Consider the following 12,483-nt stretch of genomic DNA (forward strand, 5'->3'; position numbering starts at 1 on the left):
TAAGACATTTAATGCTCCTTGACTTTTGTATTTTGAGTGTGGTGTCTAATATGGCAGCTGCATCTCTAGAAACAGTGGAGAGAAAAATCTGATCAGAAATATCAGAAGAAACAGAGGACAGAGCATCAGAGTGCTACAGCCCCTTTCTCAACAATATCATCTTCTTCTTGTATCTTTGTTATTATACATCACTTCTATGTCAAATATATATTGGTGTATGTGTGTGATTGAGTGCAGGAGATACAGATCAACTGATCTAAGAAGCTAATCAAGGCAACATACCTGATTGGAGTTGTGAAGAGCAGTTGCATAACAAGGCAGCAAGCTTGGATCAAAGGAGGTGAGTAATAGCTCAACCCCAACATAGTCAAACACAGGTTTCGAGAGGTCTTCCACATTTTCACAAATCCACAATCTCTGTCTTGTTCGAGTAACAGCCACATATAATTGCTTCAGTTCAGAGCACAATATGTTGTGTTTTGATTCACTGAAACTTGGAAAGCGCTTAGGTAATGTGGAGTCGAGTAAATCTTGTTCCTTCATGTAATCATATATAAACCTCCACTGATTTTTCAAAGGTGATGTGCCGAAAAAGTTGTATAAGAGGACATCCTATAAAGATGATAGATAAATGTTAGGACTGAATATTTCAAGTTTTCAACCAACAAAAATTGTAGCATAACAATCATTTTTCTGATGTAAAACCAGAATATAAATGTACATGAGTACATCCTAGAGAGAGGGATACATAAATGTTAGAATGAATCCAAAAGTAGACTTCAAACATAGTCAAGATTGAATGGACTGGATAATTCATAATTGATCATTTTCTGCTGTGTAGTTAGAATTCATCTGGAAAATGTGGCAACAGAGAAAATCAATATACAAATATATATCAATCCATGACTTGACTTGAATCAATCACAGTAACTTTCTCAGCAATTAAAGTGAATAAGACTTATTCTAAGTGAATGCAGATTGTAATTACCTGAAACTCAAGGCCCTTACACTCCACTATGGTTAGGACAAGAGCATGCTTCCCTACAAATTTGGATATTTCTCGTCGAGCACTATCATCTCGCACCAAAATCACCTGCTCTGCACCAAAGCCAACTATATTTCCACTGTTTCCAAAAATTTTCATGATTGCATTTTCGATTTCCCCAGATTCAAGCAAAACTGGAGCTTCCCCATAAATCAGACTGGTTTCAGGTTTTAAAACATCAACAGAAAAGGGGAAAAACCGATGCAGTAGTTCAGCAATGCTTTGTGATAACTTCAGTATACCAGCATGAGTACGGAAGTTTTGAGTCAACTGAAGTAATTCAGAGATGAGGCCTTTTTCATCGTTGTTATTGTTTCTTGACTCCAATACAAACTTCTTGTAGAACAGATGTCGTATATCCTGAAACCTGAAGTCAATACCCCATGCTATTGTTTGTGCTGTATCACCAGAAAAGACAAATCCCTCTTCAATATTGTTGCACATGTGTTTAAACAAAGCAATTTGACTCATTGTGAGATCTTGAACCTCATCAATATAAACAAATTCCATCAGATCACCCTTATATTTTTCATGCTTGAGCCGACGGTGAAGATCAATTACAAAATCAGCCAGATCAAATTCACCATTTTCCATCTTCAACTTTTCATAAGCCTGAAAAACATCGTATATTATTGCTTCTCTTTTGCTTGCTCAAATTAGAACCCCGGCCCTCGCACAGTTGAACATAATCCTCCCGGCTGAGTTTACCATCACATGCATCTATAGCTCCTAAGCCACCTTTTATATAAGAAATAATCTCTATAAAGACTCTTGAAACGTCAAGCTTCTTTGTTATCTGAGTATTAAAACGGGGCCAATACGAAGAGCTAAACCTCTCATAATTAACTTCTTTCGTCCTTATAAAGCTCTGAAATGCAACTGATCTCGAACTCCTAAAATGGCCAACAGTAGCTTTCACATCAAGGAATCTTTCAAAGTATGAGTTACTCAATGTTCCATCGAGCATCATCAGAAACTTATGAAATGTAATGACAAGTGGGTAAGAACTCGGAGGAATATCGTGAAATGAATCTTGGATATCCTTGAATTGGGTTTCCTCCTCATCAAAATCAGCCATATCAATTAAACCTCTTTCAGTTGAATTACCTCCGCCACATGCAAAACTGTGGACATGAAAATTAGCAAATTAAACTTGTGCCTCCAGTACTTCAATATATACAGAAGATTTAAATATCATTCGTTCAGACTAAGAAAGAGACTTCATCATGAGCAAGACTGCAAGAGAGATCAGTATATATCCTCGGTTACCAGTGTAGCAAGTCCTCAACTAGAATTTCCAAAATTCTTAAGTATTAAAAGTACAATACTAATATACTATGGTGCACTCAAACTAGAATTTTCAAAAAACACAGTTTAGACTTTAGACTCAAAAGAAGTATGGTAGGTTGTTTAATTTACATGAATAGTCATTATATTTGAGAGAAGGATAATTATTTTACAAGAAAAAACAACAATTAAAAACTATTTATAGTTTACTGTAACACCATAACCTGTTTGCAGCTAATTATAAACCGAGAAACATTTCTATTGCATGTTCTTTCCGGGAGAGAACAATGTAGTCTAATGATTCATATCATAACCCTAAATTCACATTAAAGCTAAAAGAGGCAGAAAAAGTCTTTTTGATGAATAGTCCACTCATCTTTTCAAGTGTGAAACATGTCGCTTGATGGCAAAACATAGCTTAGGACTCACTGTCACAAAAAGCTGGCGCAGAACATTCCCTTCAGTAGCTGCAGAACTCTGCTCAACCTTGCTAGTATCTTGACTACTATAGCATCCTTCAACTGCAAATTGGTGGCACTGTTCTTTTTGAAACAATTTCATGGTTAAAACTGTGGTTTTCCCAGTTCCCGACCGTCCCACTATAAAGGAACTTCTACGATAAAGGATAATCTCCATCTCTTCATCTGTAACTTCAAATGGAAGATCTAGTTCTCTACCCTCACGGTCTGACAGCAAGTGGTTTACTACCCCAGATGATAAGGAATAAAATTTCATCAGCAACAAACTCTCGCTAACCTGTGAATTCTCAACATAGCTTCTGATACGTCTAAAGATGCACAACTTAAACCTTGCACTCAAATATCATCGCTGGTAATATAGTGATCAAGCAAGGGTCATTACCTGCTGAAGATTGTTCCTAAACTGCTAAACAAATGTCACAAACTACTCTAAACCATGCTACTGAACAGTTAACGAAAATAAATTAATTAACTAACCTAGACTCGATGGAATTTTCTATAGATTTTACAGGACACTAAATACACATTGAATAACACGTATACAAAATTTCAGAATAATCAGAGTTGATTTGATATATGAAATAATTCACGTAAAACTGAACACAGAAAGATAACGAAGCAGAAACAGATTTTATAACTTTTAAACTATTGATAGAAACAAAGCTAAGGACTCATTCTCTACCACCAAACACACTCAATAATATCAAAGCTCAGTTATGGAATCTTAATTTTCAATTGAATTTACCCGAAGTTAACTCACAAGCTCGAATTAACCCATTACCCTTTCTTAGTTCCTCGTTAAGTGAATACAAGCTCACCACTTAATCTATTTCCGATTATGAAACCTAAACACAAGCTCACTAAGTTTAACATATCAAAATCATTAAGCAATAAAAGGGTTTGGATAAATCTAGGGTCACAAGTACATTGCAGTCTTGCTAAACCTAGGGTTTGAGTCACATGTAATTCAATTCAAGAAAACATTTTGCTACTCAATTGGAATCAACACACGACATATACGAATCTAGTGTTACTCCTAGCATTAGAACCCTAACCTATTCATTTAGTAAACAAACAAGCAAAGATTCATCTTGTAGACACAGTGAAACAAACACTCAATTGATAATATAGAAAACCAAAAACTGAATTGTCTTCAATATGAATTGAACATGTTTGGGGCTTTGAAATCACCCCTAGCTACAAAAGTATTTAGCCAGACATAGTCATGAAGAAAACAAAAACTAAAAGAAAAGAAAAGGAAGAGATGGCGGCTAGCTGAAGGCAGAAGATGTCGTTCTTTCTTCTTTTTCTTGTGCGGCAGAACATCCGTCTCAACTGAACGTCTCCCTCCTTTATTGCTTAGGTTAGGAGATTTTCACTTCTTTTCCTTTTAGGATTCAAGTAGCTTCTCCTCTAAGATTCCTAATAATTTTCACCCATAAAAATATGTCATATATCTCTAATAAACAGAGATATTCGGTTAATACTCGTCGGTGGGCTTCTAAAACGAATTCGGGCCTCAAATCATGGATTTCCGTCAAAGTGTCAGATTCTCGGACTGCCCGACCTTGCTGTACTAAATCAGCCATAACTTCTTGTAGGAAAATGATATGAATGAACCGTCAAAAGTTCTGGAAACTAGACATCGAAGGCTTTCCAACCATATAAAGCTCACTGTCTGGTTCATTCTGAGATGCTCTCTGTTTCATGTCGAAGTTGACTGATCTGCACAGGCAGATTTACTGATTTAGCTTCCTTTCTTCTACTTTGCTCCATAACACCTACAAAACATAAAAATAAAGTAAATGACTCAAATAGATGGAAAACTAGCTAAGAAAACATGAAGAAATCAATACAAAATCATGTACATTTATGAGCTTATCAGCTTCTACAATCAGAAGTGTCACCAACTAAATCACTCTGAGCTTCACTGATGCTAAGATCCTTAAACCGGGAAAATTCCAAAGACGGTGACCAGCTTTTTGGAACCTCTAGATCACTGGATACAAATGACAAAGAAAGAAAACCAATAACTAGTTAGAACTATAGAAAGATGCATGGACTCATTATTATTGTTGTAGGATAATAGAATTGTGTAGAAATAGTTGTGTGTATTATTGATAATAGGAGCCCTATATATAGGGAATTACAAAGTACCGTAAAGGTAATAGAGTCCAAACATAATTAGGGAATCTATAACTACTCCTATTACAACTCTACAACAAACCCTAGTTTGTAGAGGCACACATTATGTCGATATCCTTCAACACTCCCCCTTGTGCCGCTCAAACTTGGTGATGACGCTTTGATTGTTGCCTCGTTAAAAACCTTGCCAGGTAACAAAAACCCTGTGGGACAAAAATAACCCTGGTCGAAGGACAAAAAGAGCACAACACGTCCTTCACTCTTCGAGATCGAACATGTAGACATCATGCCTCCCCCTGATGTCAATATCTCCCCCTGATTGCTACAATCATGGGAGTTCGGATAACTTTCTCAATCCGATGCTCTTCACATGTTTCTCGAAGGTGGATTTTGGTAACGACTTAGTAAATAAGTCCGCTACATTATCCTCTGATTGGATATGGTTCACTTCAATATTTAGAAGTGCTTGTTGTCATTTTGATGGAGGGGATGAGGAGCACGGAAGGTGGCATTTTGCCTTGTGGGGTCCGATCCCACACTTCCGTCATCTCTTTTCTCTGTAGGGATAGAACAAGCCCATATCAATCGTACATCTCAAGTATTGAAAGATTGTTTTTATACCAGTCCAATGGCGTTGCGTTGGCGCATGGCTACATCTAGCCAACAAGTTCATAACAATTGAGGTGTCCGGTCTTGTATTGTGCTAAGTACAATAATGCGCCTATTGTACATGAGTAAGCATTCCTGCTATTAACACGTCTTCGTCATCATCCCTGGGACGAAACGGATCCATTTTAGGGCCAAGACTACGGACGACCATGGTGCATCTTTGACTTTATCAAAAATGTCTAAGCATCTATTGACACGGTATACAAAACCGTGTTCTCCCAAGGTCCTTCCCCTCAAACTCGGATTTCAGGTGTTCAGCGGTTTTCCTTAACTCACAAGGGTTCCAATTATGTTTATCAACATAAACCGCGACAATTGCAAATCCGGAACTTGTCATGGAAACGCGTGGGCATAGTTCATCATATCCCTTCCCAATCAAGTAGTCATTTTAGTGAGCATTTCAACCTCGTTGCAAATGCGCTCCGTGGTCTAGAGCCACTTGACTTGGGTAAACAAAGTCCACAAGAACCTTCATTATATTCCGTATCTAGATCCCCATAGAAATACGTAGTGACCACATTCGTAAGCTGCATGTTCAGTTATTTGGAAACTACCAAACTGACAAGGTAGTGGAGTGCAATGACATCCATTACGAGAGAATATGTCTTCTCGTAGTCGATTCCAGGGCGTTGTGAGAAACCTTGCGCCATAAGGCGAGATTGCCATCTCTTTCTCTCATCACGCTATCTAACGAAGACCTATTAATGTCAACAGGTTTTATGTTAGGAGGTGTTGGCATCTCAGGCCCGAAATCCTTCCTCTTCGTTAGTGAATCCAATTCAACCTGGATCGCATCTTTCCATTTAGGCCAATTTTCTCTACGTTGGCATTCTTCAACGGAGTAAGGTTCGATGTCATTGGTCTCAATAATTCCACGTCCTCATGTACACTAGTGTAGTTCGTAGAGATCTCTATATTCTCAGGAATTGGTTCTAACATTGAGGCGTCCCCCAACGATGTCTCTTGGACATAACCACAATCCAAAATATTCTCATGAGATGGATTTTGAGTATCAATGATCAATGGATCAAGTTGTGCCAAACTCGCTCTCTTCTTAGGAAGAGAATCCATCGAACCTATGGGTCTCCTACGCTCTCTAGCGGAACCCATGGCCTATGACGCCATTATGCCACCTTGTGGCGTCACCATATTACCATCCATGGTAGTGGTGCAGTACCCATCTTCTCTGGGTGGCACCATGTCCTCTTGTGGGGACATCAATCCTTGCAGGCATGTTTGCAGCAAGTATATGTGATCTCGTCACTTTTAGGGGATCAAGATGAGACATAGTGGGGACAGACCACGACAATTCCTGTCGTTCCTGTTGAACATTGACGTTCTAATCTCCCCCTAACGACGGGAAGACTGTCTCATCAAAGTGACAATTCGCAAATCCAGCGAAATAGAGATCGCCTGTCAAGGGTTCTACATAGCGGACTTACAGTTGGAGACTCATGTCCAACAAATATATATATATATATATATGCATTCGTTGCAATGACTCATGTTGATGCGCTGTGGCGGCGCAATTGGCACATGAATCGCACACTCAAATATGCATAAATACGAGATATTAGACTCGAACCCAGTCACTAGCTGTAACGCAAATAAAAGTTGAGTGGCTGCTATGAGTCGTAGACGAATTAGCATAGCTGCATGCGATATTGCATAACCCAAGCGGAAATATTGGTGCGCATTACCAATGTCCGGGCTACCATTGTAGTCGTTTAATGGTGGCTTTTCCGCGAGATCAATTGGGTGTGTACATGGGAATATGATACTTGATATCAATACCCAATGATATGCAATAGTCATCGAAAACTGTCGATGTAAACTCTCTAACATTATCAGGTCAAATTGACTGAATGGGATGATCTGGGTAGTGAGCCCGTAGCCATATGTTATGTGCTAGGAGTGTAGTATAAGCAGCATTACGAGTGGATAATGGCACAACACGTGACCAGCGTGTTTGCGTATCAACCAACACCATAAAACATCTATATGGTCCGCAAGTTGGTTGATCAAATCCATAGAATTCCCTTGGATTCTTTGTAAGAATGGAATTATTTCCTCAATCTCCTTTGCATAGGATGGTCTCAATCCTAAATAACAGGCTTTACAGAACGAAACATGGGCTTTATAATCAACCAATGAAGGTTTTGGTTAAGCCATAATGTCACAATAGACTTGAGAAGTAGAGAGAGGAGTTTATGGCGTCAATGCCATGTATTTGCCGCAGGGGGTAGGCGGCACTGGCCATGTATGGCCTGTCTTTGCACAATCATGACGCCATGAGGCGCATGTGCAGCTCCTCGAACCAATTCTTGGTTCTTACTTCCCTTGGATTCTTTGTAAGAATGGAATTATTTCCTCAATCTCCTTTGCATAGGATGGTCTCAATCCTAAATAACAGGCTTTACAGAACGAAACATGGGCTTTATAATCAACCAATGAAGGTTTTGGTTAAGCCATAATGTCACAATAGACTTGAGAAGTAGAGAGAGGAGTTTATGGCGTCAATGCCATGTATTTGCCGCAGGGGGTAGGCGGCACTGGCCATGTATGGCCTGTCTTTGCACAATCATGACGCCATGAGGCGCATGTGCAGCTCCTCGAACCAATTCTTGGTTCTTACTTTTCTTCGTTCTGAAAATGGATGTCTGTGTAAAGTCTTTAATACACGGATCATCATGTCAAAGCCTATATGTGCCAAAATCCCATAAGTCGTCTCTCATGACATAGTTGGATTCAATAACTCAAATAGTGGTTGCATACAACCCACTAGAGCGACACATAAGTTTCTCTAATACTCGTTTACGTTCGTAGTCATTAGAGGTGATGCAAAGGAACTCTGTCCATTCTCATAATGTGTTTCCACATGAAAAACATTGGCTCTTATATAATAAAGTTCGAATTAATGTATGTCCAAGACATTAAGTAAAAGAATTGACACTTTATTAATAGCCAATGATTACATCAAAGTTTCCAAAGTCTAATCCAAAATAAAATCAAAGTAAGACACATTGTAGTCACTCTATCCGTTTGGTAACTCCAATCAAATATGACCAGGGAAGTAGAGAGAGATGTTGGTGGAGCGAGGCTCTCTTAAGTACCAATAATCTCAATGACTTTCCTAGACATCACATTTTATTGGGTCCGCCACATAAGAAAGAGTTAATACAATTGTCATTTATTGACTAAGGCAAATTGCCATTACAAAAGTTCTTGGAAAAATAAAAAGGACTAATCTAATCAAAGTCTGTTGCATCCATGTGCACTTCATCTTCAGCTTTGAAGTCCTCTATGGTGAGATTGACATCTCCACCATCTTCTTCTTCTTCTGCAAGGTACACTTCTTGCTCTCTCAGGTCCCTATATGCCCTGTATCTTGCAGCTAGTTCCTCACTTGCCTTGCATTGCTTGAACCAATGCTCAATTGATCCACATCGATGACACTCATCATTGCGGTTGCCTCCCTTTAATTGAGGTGCACGTTGTGCACGTTGTGGGCGTTCCCTAGGAGGGTTGGTGCCACCACCACGACCCATGGTACCTCCACCACGAGCCATGGCGCAACCACCATGACCACGACCACGACCATCTCCCCCACGTGTGACATTGCCACCACGTGTATCCGCACCAAACTTGCGGTTTCCTTCCTTATTAGGGCGGTTATATGGACCCATACGTCCTTCATGTCCCTCATTAGGGTTTCGCTCCTTGCGCCCTCTTTTGGGTGCATTATAATTCGCCTCATGAACGCTCTTAGTTCCAATGGGCCTTGAATTATAATTTCTCACGAGTATGTTATCATGTTTCTCAGCTACAGATATGATATTGATAAGCTGATGAAACCTCGTGATCCGTCCAGCATTAACCTCAGTACGGTATTGCTTTGATACCACAATGGCTGAGACGGGGAAGGTGGAGAGAGTTTTCTCAATTAGCTCTTGCTCTGTGACAGGTTGTCCACAGAATCGCAACATGGATTGTAAGCGAAGAGCCTCTGAATTATATTCAGCAACAGACTTGAAGTCAGCAAAGCGCAGATTGTTCCATTGAACTTTCAAGTCAGGGAGGAGGGAATCTTGGACATTGCCAAAACGCTCTTCTAGCGCTACCCATAGCTCTCTTGCATCCTTGATCGACATATACTCCAATCTGAGTGCTTTGTCCATATGACGTCGCATCAAGATAACTGCTTGAGCATTCTTTGCAGATGTTCTGATGAACACAAGATCCGGGTTAGGTGCCTGGATTATGGGTAATATTCCCTTTGAAGTGAGATGGTTCTCAACATCGGTTACCCAACTGTGGTAATCTGAGCCTGTTGAGTCAAGCATGGGAAAGTCGAGTCTAGGTTCATTCGACATCCTGAAAATAAGAAGAGAAAATATATTAGTTTCGGAGCTAAACTTCCACGAAAACTAAATAATAAGATTTCCGAGCTATGCTACCAAGAAATCAATTTCCAAGAATCTCTTTTGGATTAGACCAAACAATGATGTTTTAATATGGTCACAATTTGATGCTTACGGACGCTCTTAGTCCAAGCATTGTGAACGCTCTTAGTTCACACGAACACTCTTAGTTCGTTTAATTATGAACACTCTTAGTTCGTTAAGCGTGAATCCCCACAATTCCGCTTTGTTAAATATCAAACTCATTTGGCAACATATATTCCAATATTTGCAGAAAATAAAAGGAATTTAAATACAAGAAAGCAGCAACCTTAATTATAAAAACTTACGTGATTGTTCTTGGCTTGAAGACACGCGCGTGTTGATGCAGGCGTGTAGCTAAAATAAGATCGCTGGAATCTGGTCGGAAATGGCAGTTGGTGGGCTGCCCTTCTCCCTTCCCCTTTTTTTTTTCTTCTTTCTCCTTTTTTTTTTCTTTCCGGGCCCAACCCTTTCCCTTTTTTTCTTCTTTTTTTTTTTTCGGGCCCAGCCCTTCTCTTTTTTTTATTATTTTTTTTTTTCGGTCTTCTTCTTCTTTCTTTCGTTCGTTCTTCTTCCTCCTAGGCTGCAGGCGGACTGGGCTGCTGCTGGTGGTGCAAATCGGAGGCGGTGCTGCTAGTGGGTCGCTGCTGCAGTTCGCTGGTGGTATGGGTGCAGGGAAGCAGCGTACTGGTGCTCGGGGTTGCGGGGCTGCTTAGCGGTGCTCGGGGTCGCAGCGTACTGCAGGGCTGCTGAGCGGGCTGCGGGGTCGCGGTAGGCTGGCAGGGACGTGCAGCAGGAGCAGCGCAGTGGCAGGGAGGCTGTGGTGTGCTGGCAGGGAGGCAGCAGCGCGCAGGAAGCAGTGCAGGCAGCAGGGGCTGCAGTGGGCTGCTGGGGTGAGGCTGGTGTGCTGAGCCGCAGGCGTCTGGGCGCGGGGGCGCTGGGGAGGAGGCAGGCCGGAATGGAGATTTTTTTTTTTTTTGTTTTGTTTTGGGTTGGCGGCAGAGAGGAAGTTCTAGGTTTTTTTCTTTTCTTTTCTGAAGCTAGGGTTAGAACTCGTGCTGATAACGTGTTGTAGGATAATAGAATTGTGTAGAAATAGTTGTGTGTATTATTGATAATAGGAGCCCTATATATAGGGAATTACAAAGTACCGTAAAGGTAATAGAGTCCAAACATAATTAGGGAATCTATAACTACTCCTATTACAACTCTACAACAAACCCTAGTTTGTAGAGGCACACATTATGTCGATATCCTTCAACAATTATTATATTTTGAAGGCATGCTAACAAAAACTAGATGGTAAACAACATACCCATCGAGACACTTCTCCTTGCAAAGATTGATAAAGTTATCAGTATATCTGTTGAAAATACCATCCAGGCGGTTTATCAACTTTGGGATATCCTCCAGAGGCAAGATGTCCCAGATCTTTAATACTTGAACGTATTGTAGGTTTTTTGAGATGTCATTAGTGCAAACAATGTACAGACCTTCAACTTTAAATTTCTTCAAGATCATGGAAGAGGTACCAGAAAGTGTCTCAACACTTCGCCTCTTCGGTCTCCAACCACTGGAAAGCTTCAGTAGAAGATTTAGCGCCAACTTCTTCAAGCGGACTGATGTCAGTTTCTTGAATGACTTCAGAAAGTATTCACTGAAAAGTACCTGAAGATAATGTAAAAACCAAATAATCCCATTAAAGCAAAAATATTGAAAATTCCATCAGTAGAAGTTCTTCGAAAAAAAAAGAGGAGAAAAAAGAAAAAGAAAAAAAGATATGTGTATATACATATATATTGAAACGAATATCAAGATCTTTACCTTCCATCTAGCGCTTCTAAAAAGTATGCTGTTGGCATTGAGCAAATCATCAAATTGATCAAACTCTTTCTTTAACCCTAATATGGCCTTGGCTAAATCCTTGTCTTCATCGGCATTAAAGAAGCATCGACGACTTTTGGCATCAAGGACCAAGTCATTCCAAACAGATTCACCATTGCAAAGAGTTCTTTCATTCCCCAAAATCCACAAACAGTGCCTGAAGTCATCAGAGGTTCAGTAGACATTTCCACCACACTTATAAACAAGAAGGAAAAAGCACAAAAGTTGAAGTAAAACAATACCTAGCCCTTGTAAGAGAGACATTAACTCTCTGCGATTTTGAAATGAACTGAAGTGATTGATGGCTGTTGGATCGTACGGTGGACATTATAATTATGTCCTCTTCCCCACCTTGAAACCCATCAACTGTTTTTACCTTCACTTCAAAGCCATCAAGCTTATCATATTTCTTACCCACTCTGTCCTTAATTGCGACTACTTGAGCAGCATAGGGAGACACTATACCAATACTGAGTCTCTGTTTTGATTCAACCCATTCTGTATTCAAAGAGAAACCAAAATAAGAACATCA

The 12,483-nt window shown here is 40.0% G+C and overlaps 3 protein-coding genes across 3 annotated transcripts; all 3 read right to left on the bottom strand.

The window, feature by feature from the left end:
* Nucleotides 1-58: 58 nt before the first annotated feature.
* LOC133708381 (uncharacterized) lies at nt 59-1,648 on the bottom strand. Its single transcript, XM_062133842.1, has 2 exons — nt 989-1,648; nt 59-612 (listed from the first exon to the last, which is right to left on the bottom strand). The coding sequence occupies exons 1-2, from the start codon at nt 1,637-1,639 to the stop codon at nt 265-267; spliced, it is 999 nt and encodes a 332-aa protein (XP_061989826.1). The 5' UTR covers nt 1,640-1,648; the 3' UTR covers nt 59-264.
* Nucleotides 1,649-4,028: 2,380 nt separating this feature from the next.
* Nucleotides 4,029-12,471, bottom strand: LOC133708383 (uncharacterized). The gene is made up of 5 exons (XM_062133844.1): nt 12,194-12,471; nt 11,892-12,108; nt 11,383-11,735; nt 4,680-4,810; nt 4,029-4,592 (listed from the first exon to the last, which is right to left on the bottom strand). Exons 1-4 carry the CDS (start codon nt 12,277-12,279, stop codon nt 4,693-4,695), a joined length of 774 nt encoding a protein of 257 aa, XP_061989828.1. The 5' UTR covers nt 12,280-12,471; the 3' UTR covers nt 4,029-4,592; nt 4,680-4,692.
* On the bottom strand, nt 8,564-11,355 carry LOC133708380 (uncharacterized). The gene is made up of 2 exons (XM_062133841.1): nt 10,376-11,355; nt 8,564-9,999 (listed from the first exon to the last, which is right to left on the bottom strand). Exon 2 carries the CDS (start codon nt 9,996-9,998, stop codon nt 8,874-8,876), a length of 1,125 nt encoding a protein of 374 aa, XP_061989825.1. The 5' UTR covers nt 9,999; nt 10,376-11,355; the 3' UTR covers nt 8,564-8,873.
* Nucleotides 12,472-12,483: the final 12 nt, after the last annotated feature.

This window comes from Rosa rugosa, chromosome 5, assembly GCF_958449725.1.
Source record: "Rosa rugosa chromosome 5, drRosRugo1.1, whole genome shotgun sequence".
Classification (NCBI taxonomy): domain Eukaryota; kingdom Viridiplantae; phylum Streptophyta; class Magnoliopsida; order Rosales; family Rosaceae; genus Rosa; species Rosa rugosa.

Coding starts and splice junctions, on each gene's coding strand:
- LOC133708381 (XM_062133842.1), bottom strand. CDS start 1,639: ATGGAAAATGGTGAATTTGATCTGGCTGATTTTGTAATTGATCTTCAC. Junction 613..988: donor GTAAGGGCCTTGAGTTTCAG/GTAATTACAATC, acceptor TCATCTTTATAG/GATGTCCTCTTATACAACTT.
- LOC133708380 (XM_062133841.1), bottom strand. CDS start 9,998: ATGTCGAATGAACCTAGACTCGACTTTCCCATGCTTGACTCAACAGGC.
- LOC133708383 (XM_062133844.1), bottom strand. CDS start 12,279: ATGTCCACCGTACGATCCAACAGCCATCAATCACTTCAGTTCATTTCA. Junction 12,109..12,193: donor GTCTCTCTTACAAGGGCTAG/GTATTGTTTTAC, acceptor TGATGACTTCAG/GCACTGTTTGTGGATTTTGG. Junction 11,736..11,891: donor TTAGAAGCGCTAGATGGAAG/GTAAAGATCTTG, acceptor CATTATCTTCAG/GTACTTTTCAGTGAATACTT.